The sequence below is a fragment of the Artemia sp. Qi Xiang Cuo genome, chromosome 12 (genome assembly GCF_049724085.1).
Source record: "Artemia sp. Qi Xiang Cuo chromosome 12, ASM4972408v1, whole genome shotgun sequence".
Lineage (NCBI taxonomy): Eukaryota > Metazoa > Arthropoda > Branchiopoda > Anostraca > Artemiidae > Artemia > Artemia sp. Qi Xiang Cuo.
Window position 1 is genome coordinate 1,602,180 of NC_142805.1, and position 18,765 is coordinate 1,620,944.

The 18,765-nt window shown below is 34.6% G+C and overlaps 1 protein-coding gene across 1 annotated transcript in view; it reads left to right on the forward strand.

The window, feature by feature from the left end:
- LOC148945648 (uncharacterized) overlaps nt 1–18,765 on the forward strand; it is a 105,733-nt gene that overhangs the window by 59,230 nt on the left and 27,738 nt on the right. Inside the window, exons 9-11 of the mRNA XM_089098527.1 lie at nt 3,627–3,780; nt 6,304–6,594; nt 15,772–15,921. Of these exons, the coding sequence (XP_088954653.1) occupies nt 3,627–3,780; nt 6,304–6,594; nt 15,772–15,921 (595 nt within the window). The remainder of the gene's footprint in view (nt 1–3,626; nt 3,781–6,303; nt 6,595–15,771; nt 15,922–18,765) is intronic.

Sequence of the window (18,765 nt, forward strand, 5' to 3'; positions counted from 1 at the left end):
TCTAATACCACTTCTTAGATTTATCAATTCACAGACTCAGAATTACTATATTAATTAGACTTTTTCTGAGAGAATGATTTAAATTTGCCTCACCGATTTAAATTTTGCCTCACGATAGGGCTAAATTATTATTTTGCCTCACGATACGGCTAAATATATTACGATTATTGCGTCACCAAGGGATAATTCTGTTTTCTTCTAAAATGTTGCCTAAATATGTCTAATGTGTGTCAAATGTGAGTATTATTAGAAAAGAAATTTATTTATAACAAAATAAAAAGTCTAGCTGAAGTGGGGGAATATCTGACAACAGAAATAAATAAATTTTTACAATCTGAGTGTCAGTTATATTAACTTTTTCAAAGTTGCAAAAAAAATGATTAATTTCATTTCTTTATAATAGTCTATCATCCTAAGGCAGATAGACATAGAGTAAGACTAATTCAGATAGTCTATCAGTTCTGTGAGCCCTTTGAAGGTTGCAAAATTTATTTATTTCTATTGTCAGATATTCCCCCACTTCAGCGCATTTTGATCGGAGATGAAAATACAATTCCAAAACTCATGACCAATAATGTCCTCTGGGCTTGCAAGTGAATGGACGACAAAGATTTTGCATATTATATAGGCTTTGTCTTCTGGGATTCGATCGTTAATAGAAGTAATTTTTTAATTTAAAAAATTAAAATTAAAAAAATACAAATTTTCGAAATAAATTGAAAAAATTTAATTATTTTGAGTTTCATAAATTCTGTTATAAAAAATATTCAATAAACAAATTAAATTGCCAAATTTTTCAATTATTTAAGAAGAAAGAGTGTCATGATTTACAGTCAATTAAAATAGATGTTTTAAAATGTTACATTCATTTTCTTAACTTGATCGTGGATACAATATTTTTTTAGGTTAACATTAAAGGGGTTTAGTGAATATATCATCAAAGCCCTCACTATTGCCCATCATAGTTTTGCGTGCAGGATTATGCTTCGGCTAGAAAAAAACTATAAAAAAACATAGAACGTTTTAATCAATCAGTTCGTGGTAACGAACTGTAAGTAAGGAGCGACCCGGCTCAATGGTAACCGAAACTCTAGAAAACGGGTTTTTGATACCAATAGATATATCAAAAGAATCAGATTTCAATGCTGATTTCAAATATATAACTTTCATCAAGTTTAGAGCTACCCATCAAAAGTTACGCGCCTGAGAAAATTTGGCTGATTTTCAAAAAAAGGGGGAAAGACCCCCTAAAAGTTATAGAACCTTAATGAAAATCACACCACCATATTCAGCGTATCAGAGAACCCTACTGTAGAGGTTTCAAGCTCCTATCTACAAACATGTGGATTTTTGCATTTTTTGCCAGAATAAAGATCACGGATGCGTGTTTATTTGTTTGTTTGTTTGTTTGTTTTTTGTTTTTTTTTTCCCAGGGGTGATCGTATCGACCCAGTGGTTCTAGAATATCGTGGGAGGGCTCATTTGAACGGAAATTAAAATTTCTATTGACCTATTTAAGTGACAAAAAAAAATGGAGGGCAACTAGGCCCCCTCCCACGCTCATTTTTTTCCCAAAGTCACCCGATCAAAATTTTGAGATAGCCATTTTGTTCAGCATGGTCGAAAATATGATAAAAATGTCTTTTAGGATGACTTGATCCCCCAAAGTCCCCAGGGGGAGGGCTGAAAGTTATGAACTTTACTCAATGTTAACATATAGTATTGGTTATTGGGAAGTATACAGACTTTTTCAGAGGAGATTTTTTCTGGTAGGTGGGGGAAGGAGAGGGTTGGGGGCCATATGGAAGGATCTTTCCATGAAGGAAGTTTTCATGGGAGAAGGGACATTGCTATGAAGGGGGCGCCGGATTTCCCAGCATTATTAAAGAAAAAGATCAGGAATTAAATAAAAAAAAAACAAGTTTTTCAACTGATCAACTGATTGTGATTAAGAGGTCATTTTTAAAGAACTGGAAAACAAAATCGAACTATAGTTTAAAGATCAGAGTATTGACTAGGGGGCGAACCCCCTAATATACGTGTTAAAAATTTATGAATATAGAAGTTCGTTACGTAAGTTAATTCTAAGTTACGTATATATATTACTAATAAAAACGTTCGTAAATAAAATTAAACAAGTTTCGAGAAAGCCATTTAACCAAATATAATATGCAAATTTTGTTTTAATTATTCATGTACGGTGAGCCAAAATCAAAACCTGCATTAATTCAAAAACGTTCAAAAATTAAATAAAAAAAACAAGTTTTTTTAACTGAAAGTAAGGAACGACGTTAAAACTTAAAACGAACAGAAATTATTCCGTATATGAAGGGGGCTGTCCCCTCCTCAACGCCTCGCTCTTTACGCTAAAGTTTGACTTTCTCACAACTCTATTTTTTTAAACAATAAAAAAACTTTAGCGTAAAGAGCGAGGCGTTGAGGAGGGGACAGCCCCCTTCATATACGGAATAATTTCTGTTCGTTTTAAGTTTTAACGTCGTTCCTTACTTTCAGTTAAAAAAACTTGTTTTTTTTATTTAATTAGTACTAGAACTAGTACTCGTATTAGTACGGCGAATATAATATAGAACGTTTTTTATAGTACTAGAACTATAAAAACACGTTTATTTCAGTCACTAAAAAACCAACGGTGTTTTTGTGTCATTCTATAATTTTTTTATAGATTAACATTAAAGGGGTTTAGTGAATATATCATCAAAGCCCTCACTATTGCCCTTCATAGTTTCGCGTGAAGGATTATGCTTCGGCTAGAAAAAAACTATAAAAAAACGCCGTATATAATATACGGCGTTTTATTATAGTACTAGAATTATAAAAAACAGCACGTTTTTATTAGTACTAGAACTAGTACTCGTATTAGTACGGCGAATATAATATAGAACGTTTTTTATAGTACTAGAACTATAAAAAAAAGTTTATTTCAGTCACTAAAAAACCAACGGTGTTTTTGTGTCATCCTATAATTTGTTTATAGATTAATATTAAAGGGGTTTAGTGAATATATCACCAAAGCCCTCACTATTGCCCTCCCTAGTTTCGCGTGCAGGATTATGCTTCGGCTAGAAAAAAAAAACAATAAAAAAACGCCGTATATAATATACGACGTTTTTTTTATAGTACTAGAACTATAAAAAAAAACATAGAACGTTTTTACTAGTACTAGAACTAGTTCTAGTATTAGTACGGAAATATAATATAGAACGTTTATTTCAGTCACTAAAAAACCAACGGTGTTTTTGTGTCATCCTATAATTTTTTTATAGATTAACATTAAAGGGGTTTAGTGAATATATCACCAAAGCCCTCACTATTGCCCTTCATAGTTTCGCGTGCAGGATTATGCTTCGGCTAGAAGAGCCCCAACTATAAAAACAAGTTTATTTCAGTGACTAAAAAACCAACGGTGTTTTTGTGTCATTAACCACGATTCATGGGGGAGGGGTGACATTTTTTTAGAGATTGGCCCCCAAATTTGGGTACTTGACACCCTGCAGCTTAGGGCATTGTGAATAGAACAGAAAAGCTAGGTAATGTTTTTTACTGTAGCAGAAGCACCTGGGTGCCAGAAAAATTTAATACTAAAATATAATTTGTTCCTTTTTCAGGAAGATTCTCCAAATCAGCTACACATGGAAGCAGAAGAGATAAGGAACAGTTCAGACATGGCACAACCCCAGAACCTTCTTTTAATGTCGCTAGCTCAACCAGAAAACACTGATACTGCCGTTACTATTCCACTTCTGCCAGTTGCACCAGAAAGTTAGTTTCTACTTTTATCTTCTTTCCTTCTATTTCTTATGCCTGTTCTCCAACCCCTATTCTCTTCCCTTCTCTTTCTTTAATTTTTTTTTTTTTTTTGCTTTGCTTTCTTGGTAAATCGGACAAATTAAGATATATTTGACCACCAAGTCTTAATAGCATGGATAAATTGTGATTTACAGAAACTCACAAATTTTGCCAAAGTTACCTTTGTAGTATGTGCCGAAACTCACAAATTTGGCAAGTTTTCTTTGTAACACGTGCAGAAAACCACAAATTTTGCCAAAGTTTCCTTTGTAATACGTGCAGAAATTTACTAATTTTGCCAAAGTTACCTTTGTAATATGTGCAGAAACTTATAAATTTTGCCATAAGTTCCCTTTGTAATACGTGCAGAAACTTACAAATTTTTCCAAAATATCCTTAGCAAGAGCTAATGTCAGAGTCCAACAACATTAAACACAAATCGGTAAAGAAAATCACCACTAAGTTGGTGAATAAATCAATTTGGATGAGATAGCACAATTGAGTCAATGATTGCTTTTACGTGAATACTTGAATTCAGAGTTTAACGGTTTTTTATAAGCTAGACTAAGCTTTTAGCTGAGCCCGAAATCTTTTAATTTCCGCTTCTCTGTATAATTTTTCCTTATAATATTGAAATTCGGCTAAATTCCTTGGCTGGAGACCAAATAAAGTTTTATAATATTGTGATGAAATATATCAAATCCCGGTGCAGATTTATTTCTACTCAGCCTTTATCTATTTATTATGTTTATGTAGCCTATGTTATATGTAGGCTATATATGTTTGTTTTGTATCAGCTATAATTACTGTAAAAAGAGTTTCATCTCTTTTTTTGCAGAACTTAGATAAAATAATCTTTAACAGGAGATAACAAGCAGCAGAATTATATGAGCCCTTTTTCCGACTCGTTTGTCTTGATTGCAAGCGAAAATTTCCGAAAGCTTCTGAGAAAATTTTAGAAAAAAAGAGTCATTTGAATGCCTAACAAAAAAAGAATTTTGTTAGTAAATTTCTCTGAGATTTACTGCTTCTTGAATACTCTGTTATTTCCTCTATGAACATTGTTCTATACTAAAGATTTGATCGGACTCTTTTTTTAGGAGTTATGGGTTTTTATATTTCTTAACATTGGATGTGATCGTCTCTTACTAGGTTGCTAGCTACCGCTGCAACCCGGATTAACAAAAAAACAAGTTCTGTCGTCATTTCAATTCTTGTATTTATGTCAGGATTGAGAGTAGTACCAGCTACCTAGTTTTAGAAAAAAAAAAGACCCCTTTGAACAACTACCTAAGAAAGAATGTTGTTGCTAATTTTCCCCTCAATCTAATTGTCTTTTAATTTTCTTTCGTTTCTTCTTTTTTCCAATACTTTTTTTTACTAAATTCTGTCGCCATGTCAATACTGGCAGGTAATTCCTGATGGAAGCAGTAATAGCTACGTAATTTTAGGAAAAGATTCTTATGAATAGTTACCTAAGACAGAATGACGTTACTATATTTCCCCTCAATTTAATTGCCTTCTCTAAATTTTCCTTCGTTTCCTCTTTTTTCAAATATTTTTTTTTTGTTTTATCTATAAATGAGTGTTGATAGTGAACTTTTCATTGATTTTACTGTTTTTTTTTTTTTTTTTTTTTTTTATTTTCTTATTTTATTTTTTTTTATTGGTTGTTTTGTGCTAAGTTCTCACACAAAACAGTCAATCTCATCAATCAAAAGCGACCGAATGATGTCATCCTGTGTCTCTTGAATGAATGTGAAAATTTCTGGAGGCTTCCTGGAAAGTGTCTGTAAAAAAAATGCTTTGAATGTCTATAAAAAAAAAGCATTGCCAATAGTGTATTTTTTCCTAAAAGGAAGCATTTGTTTACTTTAAACACAATTTTGCCGGCTAGAAAACACATTTTGTCTGATCCGAAACAGAAAGGATTTTTCTTATCTAGACCATAAATCAAGAAACGGAATATTTTGCAATATTTTTGGCGAGCCGGTAAAATCACGAGGCAAAGCACTGTAGTTTTACTGGCTCACTATTTAAATTGAATAAACAGCAAGAGTAATTTTAATACAATCGTAGGATGATCCAAAGAAGACAGAAATACTGGCACTGTAAATACAGCAGAAATACCAACTCAGTTTCTAGATTAGTGCAAAAAATGAATTTGATAAGCATAATAATGGGTTTAGTGGAAACAGTTGATAACAATGACAGAGCGTCTACCTCTATCTTAAATATTTTAGACTCAATAGTTGTAGCAGTTTGAATGTTGATCTCAAATCCAAAGAACTAACTAACTTAAGAAAACAAAAATATCAAACCATCCTAATATTTGCCCTCCGGAAAAGGCTTGATCGATCAGGTGACATGAAACCCGGTTGAAGATGAGAACTAATCTTTCTACTGTTTTTCTTTATAATATATTATTATAATATTTATCATGGTATTTATAATATGTTATAATATATTTTCGGTATTATATATATACAACTTTAGATTCTTCGATTCCTGTCGACCCTCTGCTCGAAACTCATCCATCGAAAAGACCGTCAAAAATCCCAGTTGTGACCAAAAGATCATCCAAAACGACGGCAAGTCAGGGGAAAACGCCAGTGGAAACCAAACGTCCAAGGAGGTCCCTACCCTACACCAAGAAAAGGAAAAACTCAAAGTCGCCAAATAAACCAGCACCGAGGAATAATACCGTGGAATTGGCAGCACAATCAGCAGATGGCACTTCTGCTGTTCCAGCTAGTGTTATAGAAGATGATGACAGCATAAGAGACGGTAAGACTTCTAATAGAGCTTAATAATCTAAATTTACTTTATAAATGGTCCAGCATTAAATGTCCTGTGGTAAGCGATGCTCTGCTTGGCAATACGAGTCCAGGGTTCGATTCCAGCTGCCGCAAGGCTCGGCGACATGCTTGCTACCTATCCCTATGAAAACGACACACCAACTGAAGCGTAGATTTGCCGTCCTATCCGGTATCGATGGCTATAGAGAATCTTTATCCTTTTTATCCTATCCAGTATTAAGAAGCATATTCCCCCTTTACCAACTCTGTATCGTTTATAAACGATACAGGGATTGAATTGAAGTTATCAAGTATTTTGCAGGTTGCATTAAGACTTGGCTAATTGTAGACAGAGAAAAGCCAAGACAGATAGTCCAAGTAATTGAGAGTTAAATGTTTAAATGGCTGGGGCACGGGTAAATGGCGGGAGTATACATGACTCTCTTATTGGACACATACTTGTTTGTTATTTTTTGGAAAGGCATGCCTTCCAAGAGTCTCAGGCATGTTGACCAAGAATTTAACATTGACATAAGACCGTTAGATTGCCTGTAATGAGTGGCAAACAAGGTACGCCCGCCTATGGTCTTAAGAAGGTTGACCAAGAATTTAGAATTGACATAGGACCATTAATTTGCTTGAAATAACAGGCAGACAATCCTGTTATCGTTTATAACAGGCAAACCCTGAAAAAGTTATCGAAATATGACCTTCCGAGTTCGAGTAAAAAAGCTATAAATTTTTCATAACTCAAAATTTTGAAACTTCAAGCAAATTAAAAAGCAGTTTCTTCCAAAAAACCTTCCCAAAATGAGAAATTTTAAATTTAGCTTAAAAACAGTTAAAACATGTTCTAGACTTTTTGGGAAGCAAGAAGAAAGTAAATGGACAAGAAAGAAAAACAAATCAAATGATAAAATAGACAAAAGATGTTTTATTAAAATAAAATGAAAAAGAAGAAAGAAGTGTTACATTTATTTAAATACACGCACAGACATACACTTAAATGATTATCGATCACCAAGAAAAAATTGCCAAAGCTGATCGCAGAATATCCACAAAGTAGCCGAGAGCGGGCAAGGTTGTGATGAAAAGGTCCAAATTTGGGACAACAGAAATATATAGCGTCCAACCCAAAGAATACTTCATTCGAAGAAAAAAATGCAATATGTTATCAATCATGGCTTTTAAGATATATACTACCAGCTTGTATGGATTTCAATCCTTTGAATCTCCTACCCAGCCTTTCCCTCCTTCGTAAGTGGCGAATATATATATATATATATATATATATATATATATATATATATATATATATATATATATATATATATATATATATATATATAATACTGTATATATACTGTATATATATATACAGTGTTCATTCAGACTTCACGGTGAAAAACCTGTTTTGGATTTAAACCTATTGCAAAGGATTATATCAATGCAGACGAAAAAAATAGCTTTCTCCTGGATTATAAACAAGCCTGTGTGGGAAGTTTATGTTTAATGAACTTAATTTACTATTATTCAGCGCTCGTTGCCTGACCATCACGTGTACATCGCGTGTGTTGGTTTAAATTATTTTTGAAGTGAATATATAACGAGATGAGCGTTTCCGAGCTTTTGTTTTCACCGCTGTTGAACTTTGTTCTTGAAAATTTAAGTGGTGTTGATGAAGCCATTATTTTACGGAAAGGAGTGGACTTTTTTAAAGATTTGGAAACTGTTAAGTCAGAAAACGCAAAGCCATTGAGTTTTGTGAATGAAAATGACCCCCCTGTCAGAAGGGACACTAATGCAATTCTCCGTCACCTGCAAGATATTATAGACTTTATGAAGAAATGTGATACCGGTGGAAAACAGCTCCCTTTTTTTGACATCGAAAGGCCAACAGAAGTCCCTGTTATCTCTTCTACAGCGTTTACACACGTCACAGCCAAGCTTACGAGCCTTGAGCAAGCGATTTCGCTAGTTTCTGCCAAGATTGATTCGTACAATCTGAACTTTCCTCAAATACCTGTGATTAGCCAACCTGCTGCGTGTGATACGCATGACAATCGTTTAAATATAGAGAGAACGCTTTTTCACTACAATTTTGATCTCCGATCCCCCGCCTGAGCATGGTGACCCGCTAAAGCGAAAATCAGTAATAGACTCAATTTCTGGTCATCAGCTGGTGGCTGGCAAGAGTGCGAGCGACTAAATAGCGGCGGACGGTGAATATTGAGAAATCTGCAACTGAAGATTTTTGCAAATCAGCAAAGGAAGCTCTACCTGGTTCTAGTGTGAAAGTTTTATCTAAAAAACACACTGGTGTTATTCGAGAAGTCCCGTCTGATTTTGACCTTGAAATGCTATGGAACCAGTTCGGTATACTCGGGTCTAGTCGATTTGGAACAAGCAAATCGGTTAAGTTTGAATTTGCGGACGTGATTTCCAAAGTATCATTTCTGCGAAACGGTATGAAGATTGGGTATGAAAACTTCCGTGTTTATGAGTTCAAAAAATTGCCAAAGTATTGCTTCAAGTGTCGTTCTCCTGGGCATTTGGAAAGTGCATGTACTAGTTGCACTCCTAAGTGCGCTCGTTGTGTTGGGCCGCATTTATCTACGAACAGTGATCGTTGTACGGAATCTCCGAACTGTGCTAATTGTGGAGGATCTCATCCTTCTTACAGCATACGATGCCCTGTGATTAAGAAGATCACTGATAAGGTCTATTCTCAGAAATGAATCTGTATGTTAATTACGACGTTGTTTGTCTCCAAGAACATTTACTGACTACCTTTAGTGAAAATTTGCTGAGACGAAGCAGTGATCACGTTGTTTTTGTGCGTCCAGGTAAAATTAAACGTGGCCGCCCTCCTGGCGGCTTAGCTTGTGTTTTTAAGAAAAATATTTCTGGTGCGAGTCCTGTGCTTTTCCAATCAGATGACACTTTTCTTGCGGTGTGTTTTGGTAATATTGTATAAATTTATGTGTATCTGCCATATAATGATCGTTCCATTCGTTCACTTCAGAATTTCTCTTGTGCTTGTAATGGTCTTAAAACTTTAATTCAAAAGATATCGGATAACGGGTTGCATTTTGTTATTGCTGGTGATTTTAATACCGATCTGGTTTCTGATAATGTAAAGAATGGTCAGCTTTTTGATTCTCTCCCGGCTTATAAAATTGTTCAGAAGTCCCATGATTATACGTATATTCACCATTCTGGTAGTAGTTCAGATATTGACAACGTAATTTGTTCTGTAGTTCTAGTCTGCTCGCCCGTTACGATTCATATTGATAAGAATGATCTCGATCACCTTCCGCTGTTTTTTTGTTTATAAAAGTCTGTTGTTTGTGCTGGGAGTGTCTCTAAGAGTTGTGGGGTACGTTCTAAATGGTTTTATAAGCCTGATTGGAATGATGCGAATTTGTCTGTTTATCTTACAACATTGACTGCACTTCTAAGCACGATTTATGTTCCTTATCAGCTTATGCAGTGTAGTCAGAATTTCATTTATGCTAAATATCCGAAAGACCGACATCATTCTTATATCCTCTCCGCCATGAAAGAACCTAACATTGTTTTTTGCCCACTAATATGAATCTGAAAAACTATTAAAAGTCTTCTTTAGTGACTCGACCCCAGCCATCGGATCTTTAAAAACAAAGCTAAATTTTGGCTAAAAATTTGGACAGATTGTGGTCGGCCTAGGTCTTGTAATATTTTTCTTATTAAACAAAAACTTAAATTATAATTCAAGAAGTACCTAAAAAGCGTCTGATACTGAGGGCTTGATTTTCAATCTTTGCCTAAGGATTGGAGAAAAGTAATTAATTCAAGTAAAACAGACGATTCTGATGTAAGTAGTAATGCTTATTCCACTAAGTTCTTGGCATGCATATTATTCGAGGATTTTCTCCGTTTTGAATTATTCTGTTCATAGAAAGTTTGGTGAAGCTTTTGTTAAAATTGTCCCTAGATTTCTAAGTCAGCGCTATGTTTTGCCTATATCGCGTTGTGAAGTTTTGAATGCTTTGAATCATCTAAAGTCGAAATCTATTGATGCTGATGGTATCTCTAAAATGCACCTAACTCCCCAATGTGCTGAACTTGTGTCACATCTTGCGCTTTTGTTTCAAATGTGCTTGGCATCTTCTGTCGTCCCGGAAAGTTATTTGTGTGGCAGCGTGACTTCAATTTTAAAAAGAGGTAAACCGCCAACAGATTGCTCTTCTTACCGTCCAGTTTCTGTTTCTTGCAATATTAGCAAGGTCTTCGAGTATATTCTTTTACCTAATTTAACTCGAAATATTTCTTTCTTTGGTGAAAATCAACTTGGTTTCAGACCTGGTGTGGGGTGCCAACATGCTCGTCGTGTCCTTTCTTCTATTCTACTTTCTAATTCGTCTAAGGGTAAAGGCGTATATCTCTGTACACTTGATCTTTCAATGGCTTTTGATTCTGTTGTTCATAACCAGCTTTTCTTTTTTTTGGCTTTTTCTGGTGTTAATTTTTCGGTTATTTACCTTTTACGGTTTTGGTATTCTAATTCTTACCTCCGCCTAAAATCTTCTCCAGAAATACCTATTAAAGTGCTTCGCGGTGTAAGGCAGGGAGATGTTTTATCCCCAACCCTTGTCAAAGTTTGTATTTCTATTGTTCTGGAAAAGGTCTGAGGTACTTATTTTTCTGGTTCTACTGATATTTCTTACATTGCCTATGCTGATGACATTCTGTTGATTAGTCGTACTAAGTCTGCTCTTTCTGCGATGGTTTCCTTAGTTTCTCGGTCTTTTCTAAATATTAGTCTATCCCTGAATCTTGACAAGTGTGAATTCTTATCTTATAATCTGTCTTCGTCTACTCCTCTGGTATGTAATGAATTTTCTGTACTTTCTGTCTCTTCCTTTCGGTGGCTTGGTATTACTGTTTCTAATCCTCTAGCTCTCTTTCGTAAACATATTGTTACTGATGCAGTCACAAAAAATCAGCTTAGTTGTTAAAAAGTTGTAGCAAACTGTGGGAAACGTAAAAGAATATCTCTTGGGCTGTTGTTCTCGACTTTTTCTGATCATTTCGTACTGTATTTTTTGGCTGTTCATTCTGTTCTTAAGCTAAATGATTTAAATAAGATTAAAGTTACATATTTTAAATTTTGCAAATTTCTTCTTTCTCTGCCACCATGGACTAGAAATCGGTATCTAGTTAAAAATTTCTATGTTACGGATGTAACTCAAAAGCTCGGTGACCTACACAAAAAGCTTTCTGCTGATGCTTTTTGTAATATTGGCCCTGACCACGGTCTTTTACAGATCTTTTCTTAGTTTAATTTAATTGTAGTGTTTGTTGATGTTCTTTTTTGTTTTTCCTTTTTATTATTATGTTTATACTCCACTTGTACTACTTATTGTCTTGTAGTTGTGGATAATAAATGATTGATTGATATATATATATATATATATATATATATATATATATATATATATATATATATATATATATATATATATATATATATATATATATATATATATATATATAAAACATCTATTGAGTTAGTTGGGTATTTTTAATGTAAACATTCAGCCATGTTGTATCAAACTGAGTATTAGCATTCCCGACAAATGCTAAGCCTTATACACAAAGTGCAGGGAGCTTATTTCACCTTGTAATAATTCATGCTTAGATTAGATGATTGTATTTAGATTAGATTTAGATTAGATGATTAGAAGAGGCAATATCTTCCTCTTCTTCTGTAGTCTCTTTATTAGTAGATGTCAGAGCAGTTTCCGCCTTCTTTTCCTTCACAACTAATACCCACTCTAAAGAGCTAAATGTGAAGGAGCCCTATTACCGCTATTCACCAATTAAGAGGGATTGCTCAAAACCAAATGTAGCTGGCAAATAAGGAAGGTTCACACCTGTGAATCCATTTGTAGTGAAAATTAGATATATTGACTTCCACAATATATTTTGAACTCCACCTTGCTGTTTCTCAAAATTGGGGGACTTAGCTTTTACGGTAAACTTTGCTGCGGGACCAGGTCAGCCAATTTTTATAATGTGTCAAGAGGTTTCCGCCTGATTTGGGCTCAGTAGAAAACTTGTTAGTTCGTTACAAATTGTTTATTGCCCCTGTCCGTCAGAAGAAAAACCGCGTCTGGGGAGAAAAAACTACGTCCGAGTGAATATAAGCTAGGCATAAATTATTAATGACCTAATTAAGAACAATATTTGAGTTGTAGTCTAACTAATAATTAGCTCTGAACCTACTGTTTGGTGAAGTTAAGCAACGGCTACATGAAGCTATCCTATCAACAATAACTACAGCTCAACAGTAACTAGACTCCTTACACTGCTACAATACAACAGTAACCAGTAAATCCCCCCTCCCATTTCTTTTTATGTCCCTTGAAATTTTCTTTTAATCTTTTTTTTTTCTTACCGATTTTTATCTTTTTAACTTGCTATGATATTTCCCAGTTTATTGATTCTAATAATCTTTCATTCTGATAATTTTGATTTTGGCATTGTTTTGCGCTGTCTTTTTTGTGTCTTTATGATTTTGTATTTGCCAGGTTTTTATTTATTTATTCCAAAATCCGGAATTGGCTCTTCGGGGCTTGGGATAGCAATCTTTCGTGCTACAAGTTTTATCTGAATATCTTCTTCCACGAAGTTAGTATGTCTGCTAATATTTGTCTCATATTTTGTGGATCAAGATGGAAATTTCAGTGAAAGTTTCAATGTGGGCCCGAAGCAAGGGGCCTCAAGTTTTGCATTAGGGGCTGAAGCAAGTTACTCACGAAAAAATATGCATTGTGTGTATTCAATTTGCGTGGTAATGGTGCTTTTCTGTCTCTTCTATGTCGTCCAACAAGCTTTGCTGAAAGGTCATTGACTATTTTAAAATTACAATATATGCCTATGGAACCAGTGGTAGCCACGTAAGGCCTATTTTCATTAAAATCTGATTACAATGTATTATAATTTCAATAGATACGAGAGACATCCCCCCCCCCCAAAAATGTGTTTTATCCGCCCGCAAGAAATGTCTTACGCAACTTTTGGATGTTCTTTTTTAGCTTGAAAATTTAAATGTATGTATCCCTGGTAATTATACTAATAAACAAGTAAAAATTCACCCCAATGTGTAATTCCACCACTACTCCCGCACCCCCAAACAAATAAGACAATGTTCTAATAAGACAAATAAAACAATCCTAGACGAGTGGTTGGTGCTCTGAACTTGAAATCCTGAGGTCAGGGGTTCGAGTCCTAGTGTCGCTGTTTATTTAGTTTGAAACAGGGGTCAATGGTGTGACTGTAAGCTCAGCCAGAGTCGACCGATCTCTAAATGGGTACCTGGAGAAATCTAGGGGGAAAACACAAGAAGCGTCGGATGATTTGCCCCCAACCACGCATTGTACTCCTGGCAGAAGGCATTGAATCAGGAGATCGGTACCTGCGCAACGCAGACCATTGGTCAGCGTGCGGAAAAGTTTGTTTAAGTTGTTTTTTTAAGTCTATTTGCGTAAAACCATGTATTCAACTTGAAGGATTCTCAACACAGCTGAATTTCAAACGACAAGACATCACCGGTTCGAGTCACACTAGAAGCAACTTTTTTTTATAAGGTTGTACCTCTCTTACGAAGGTTGGAGATCTGTTTCCGTACTTGGAAAACTATGGGCTGAGTTACAATCAAGACTGCAAACTGAAATGAAGCGGATCATTGAAAATTTTAATGTGAGGGGAATAGCGACTAAAAACTACTTTTTTTACTTTTGTGGATCAATTTGAGTTTCCGCTTTTATCAGTTTCTCATAATCTCTAGTCTTTCTGTCTATCTACATAATTTACTGTCTCTTTTTTGCTATCTATTCCTTTTCGCTACTTTGTAGACCAATTTGAGTTTTCGCTCTTAACAGTTTTTCACAATCTGTAGTTTTTTAAGGGTTGCAATTACTCTGCCTCTATGGATTGTGACTGCATTCATAGGGATTATATCACTCTAGCAGTTTGGATAAATTCTGAACGATAGATAAAGCAGAAAGGTTAGATGTATCAAAGATAGAATTACTAGTACCATCTAGCTTTTTCTAAGGACTGCACAATCATGAATTGCTAGATTATTTCTAAGAATTACATGGTTTTTGTAGTTTGGGTTGTTTTTAAACGAGAGAAATGATTCCTTGTCAATTTTATGAGGAAATTTCTTAGAAATGCTTTCCGAATGAAAATTAGTGGATAAGCTTAACCTTATTGATATACAATCTCAAATAAATGGTCTTAAATAAGCTCTATGTATGAGAACTTCGAATTTTGTCTCTGAGTATTACCCTCTTTTACATTTTTCCTTCCTAAAGTAGGTTAATCATTTTTTTTTTTTTTTATCGTTTACAGTCATTTTTGTGTTTTTTTGTTTTGTTTTCTTTTATCGTTGGTGCTCCACATTTTTGTTTTTGACTTTTGTGGGTAAAAAAAAAAAAAAAAAAAAAAAAAAAAAAAAAAAAAAAAAACTGCTGTTTTAGGCAGGTTGTATTTGAAGATTGTAAAGGTTGCTGTACTTAAGCTAAGGGGCCAGCATCGCCTTACCAGTGTATTTTGAGGTAGTTCTTGTTAGGATTTATTAGTTGATGTTTATTTTTTTATGTTTAGTTTCGTCTCGGGTGCTTTTTTACTTTTTCATTTATTCGATGGGTGTTATGTGGGTTATACTATTAGGGGTTTCACGTCTTAAGTAAATATCATTTTTAGACATTATCAAGGAGCATCTTTACTTTACAAGAAATACATTGTGATGACGAATATTGACAGATAACCATTAGCTCAAATATGATTTTTCAATATCCCGTCATCACGGGCACCGTTAGAAGGGGGAGTCTAACTCCCCCTTAGAAATAAGATCCTACTTAAAAATAATGAGAAATTAATGCTCCCATTTGCATCCTGGGAAAAACAAAGCTTCTGGGGTATTTACCCTTTCTCTTGAAAAAAGTTGGACAAGAGCCGGCGCTCTAGCCCATTGTAGTATTATTTTTGTGCAACTTGGCCCTGGAGAATTCTCAGGATGTCGCAGATTTGACTTCCCCGTATGGCACATTATTCAACACAAAAATAAGCTTTATTTGTAGCGTTTTTAAATAGTTTTTTTTTTCTCCTTTAGACGCTCCAGCAGTCTCTCAGACAGATGATGACGGTTCATCAATCTCTCAAGAATATGTTTCCATAGTAGAAGACCAACAACGAAGTAAGCTATTATCGACACCAGGGGTCTCTAAGAACGCATCAGTGCTTTCACATATTGGAAGAAATGGTATGATATGTTCTCTTATTTAGTTGGCTTAGAGTACCCGAAATGTTGACCCGGGTATGTATATATACCAGTATATATTATATGCCAAGTAATACCAGGACACCAGGGTATATAATTTGCGAGATTAGGATTTTGTAGACAAGCATCCTAGGACACTTGCGAGGAAAGTTCTATGTGGAATGACTCTTTCCTTGCTTGTATCCTTTGGCAATTGTCAAACTTGACGAAAAAGGTGGCTCTGCGTGTAAAATTGAACTTTGTAAAGATTTATTGTTGTGGATTGTGCTTGAACCAATGGGTAATATGAAAAGTACTGATGTGAAGCATGTTGTCAATGATTATAACAAAAAAATTATAATCAAGAAATGTAATAATAAGAAATTTAAAATAAAATATATTCAAAAATGTATTATTTAATGTATTTACATATAGAAATACCCAACTTTCCTGAACATCCAAAGAACATCCAAACACAGCTTTTCCTGAACATCCAAAGTACTCTATCAACTACTTCAGAGGGGTATTGTCGAAACTTTCTTCTATTAAATGAAAGGAAATACCAGTAAATGCTTTATTCACGAGTTGGCTCAGTCAATTCTGATGTTTTTTTTCTTTATTTAAATAATGTGGAACTGAAACGGGTACAACAGTTTAGATATCTTGGGATAATTATTGATGAAAATTTGTCGTTCCATGAACATGTTAAAACTATCGGTAAGAGTTTCTAGGAATGTTGGGATTATGTGCCGTGTCCGCCATGTTTTTCCGGTTAACATACTTAAATCAATTTACTTTTCTCTAGTCCACCCTTTTTTCTATATTGTGTATCAGTGTGGGCTTCAACTTTTCCTTCAGTTTATAAACCCCTTCAAATTTTACAAAATAAAGCGATAAGGATACTTTTTTCAGAATAGGTCTTCTGTTACTCATCTTTATGGATCAGCTGGAATTTTTTCTTTACATCTTCTTTACATCTTTACATCTTTTTCTTTACATCTTTACATCTTTTTCTTTACATCTTTACATCTTTTTCTTTACATCTTTACATAAACTTCATTTCATTGCAATATCCCAGATATGTCACAATTACGTTTTTGGTCAGTTAGCATGAGATTTCCATGGAATATTTCTTCTTAACTCACAGCTTTATATCCAACATCATTCAGAGCTAATTTCTCGCAGGAGTTTAGGTGACAGGGTAGAGCAGGATTTATTTTGATGCATATTGGTCCAAAGGTGTGGAATTCTATTTCCCTGGATATTAGAGAGTGCGCTGATACCAGCAGTTTCGCAGAATGGTGGGAAAGTTTATCTCTGATGGTTGACTTTGGTTTTATTTACCTTGTTTGTATTTGGGCAGTTGTCCAAGAGGCTTGTTTTTTTGTTTTTTTTCTTCTTTTTTTTTCGTTTTCATTTAGTTTGTTAACGGTGCCCAGGTGTATTTAGTAGTATTAGGTATATTTCATAAATAAAATATCTGTATCTGTAAACAAACAAAAAAACTGCCTGTAATAATAAGAAATTTAAAATAAAATATAATCTAAAATGCATTATTTTAATGTATTTACATATAGAAATACCCAACTAAGATGGATGCATGAATCTCACATTTCAAAATTTGGCTGTATCTCGTTATTTACAGCTGCTGCCTAACTCTTGCATATACAAGTGAAATTAAAGACCGCCTTAGAAATTAGAACAAACAAGTATTATTACGGAGGGAACCTGTCCTTCCCTCCCTGTTTTGACTACAACCTTCTTAATTCTGACTTGCACTCATCATCTACAGGGTACGGTAGTTGAGCTGCATAACTAGCCCTATAGATGCACAGAAGGGATGGCTTTTCGGCCCTGTTCTATATGAAACCTTACGACTCTTAGTTCGTCATTTAATTTCTTACATAGAATGATTGTTTGTTTTTATCTATTCCTTTCTTATCTTGGCCCCATCCCTTTCCTCCTGTCTGGGCTCACCAGGCCCGGCTTTTGTGGGAGGGGGGGGTGCAGCATTCTTTAAGGGGGGGAATAAAAAAGTTTTTTTCTGACTATCATTTTCTAAAGTTTTGGGGTGGAGGGGTCCTTCAAACCAAAATCTGTCTGTCTGTGACTGTGTGTAGATGTGTATATATATATTTACCTTCTACGTGATACTACTCAAATGCATTGTAAATAGTCTAGTGTATACGTTATAAAACTTTAACGTTGAAGATGTAAAATTGTTTCTAGATATAAAGAGTCAAGTTTGTGTCTCAAAATGATTGTGTCCTAACAATGGTCAAATTCTTGTTTTACGGTTTTGAGGATTCCTCTGTTTCTAAGCATAATAAACAAAAAACATAATACCCTATGCTTTTACTTATTAATAAAAAGCTATACAAGAACTATAAGACCTTTTGCCGAAAAAAAAAGAGAAAAAGGCCAACAAAATAAGCTGTACTAACTCTATTAAATATCTGTAAGGCGATCCTGTTGTAACAAAGTAAGAACTTGGAAACTACTTGTTAGGTTGTCCAACATCATAGAAAAAATTATCTTCGTTCAATTTTTTTGTCTTGAAGATCGACTAGTCGAATCTCCATTATAGCAACCTTCGAAAAGCATGTCGTCCCCGAAAGGGGTGAGGGGATGTCGTAAGGAAAGATTTAAGAGTAATGGAAACTTCTTGGTACGGTGTAAAGAGGGAGGGTTTGAATAGATTGGGATGGAGAAAGAGCGTTCAAAGCTCTGTCGATCTCAGGAGGCTTGGTATAGTACTGAGTTGTTAGTAGTAATAGTAGCAACAGTAGCAGTAGATATATAGACACACACCCACACACACATATATATATATATATATATATATAT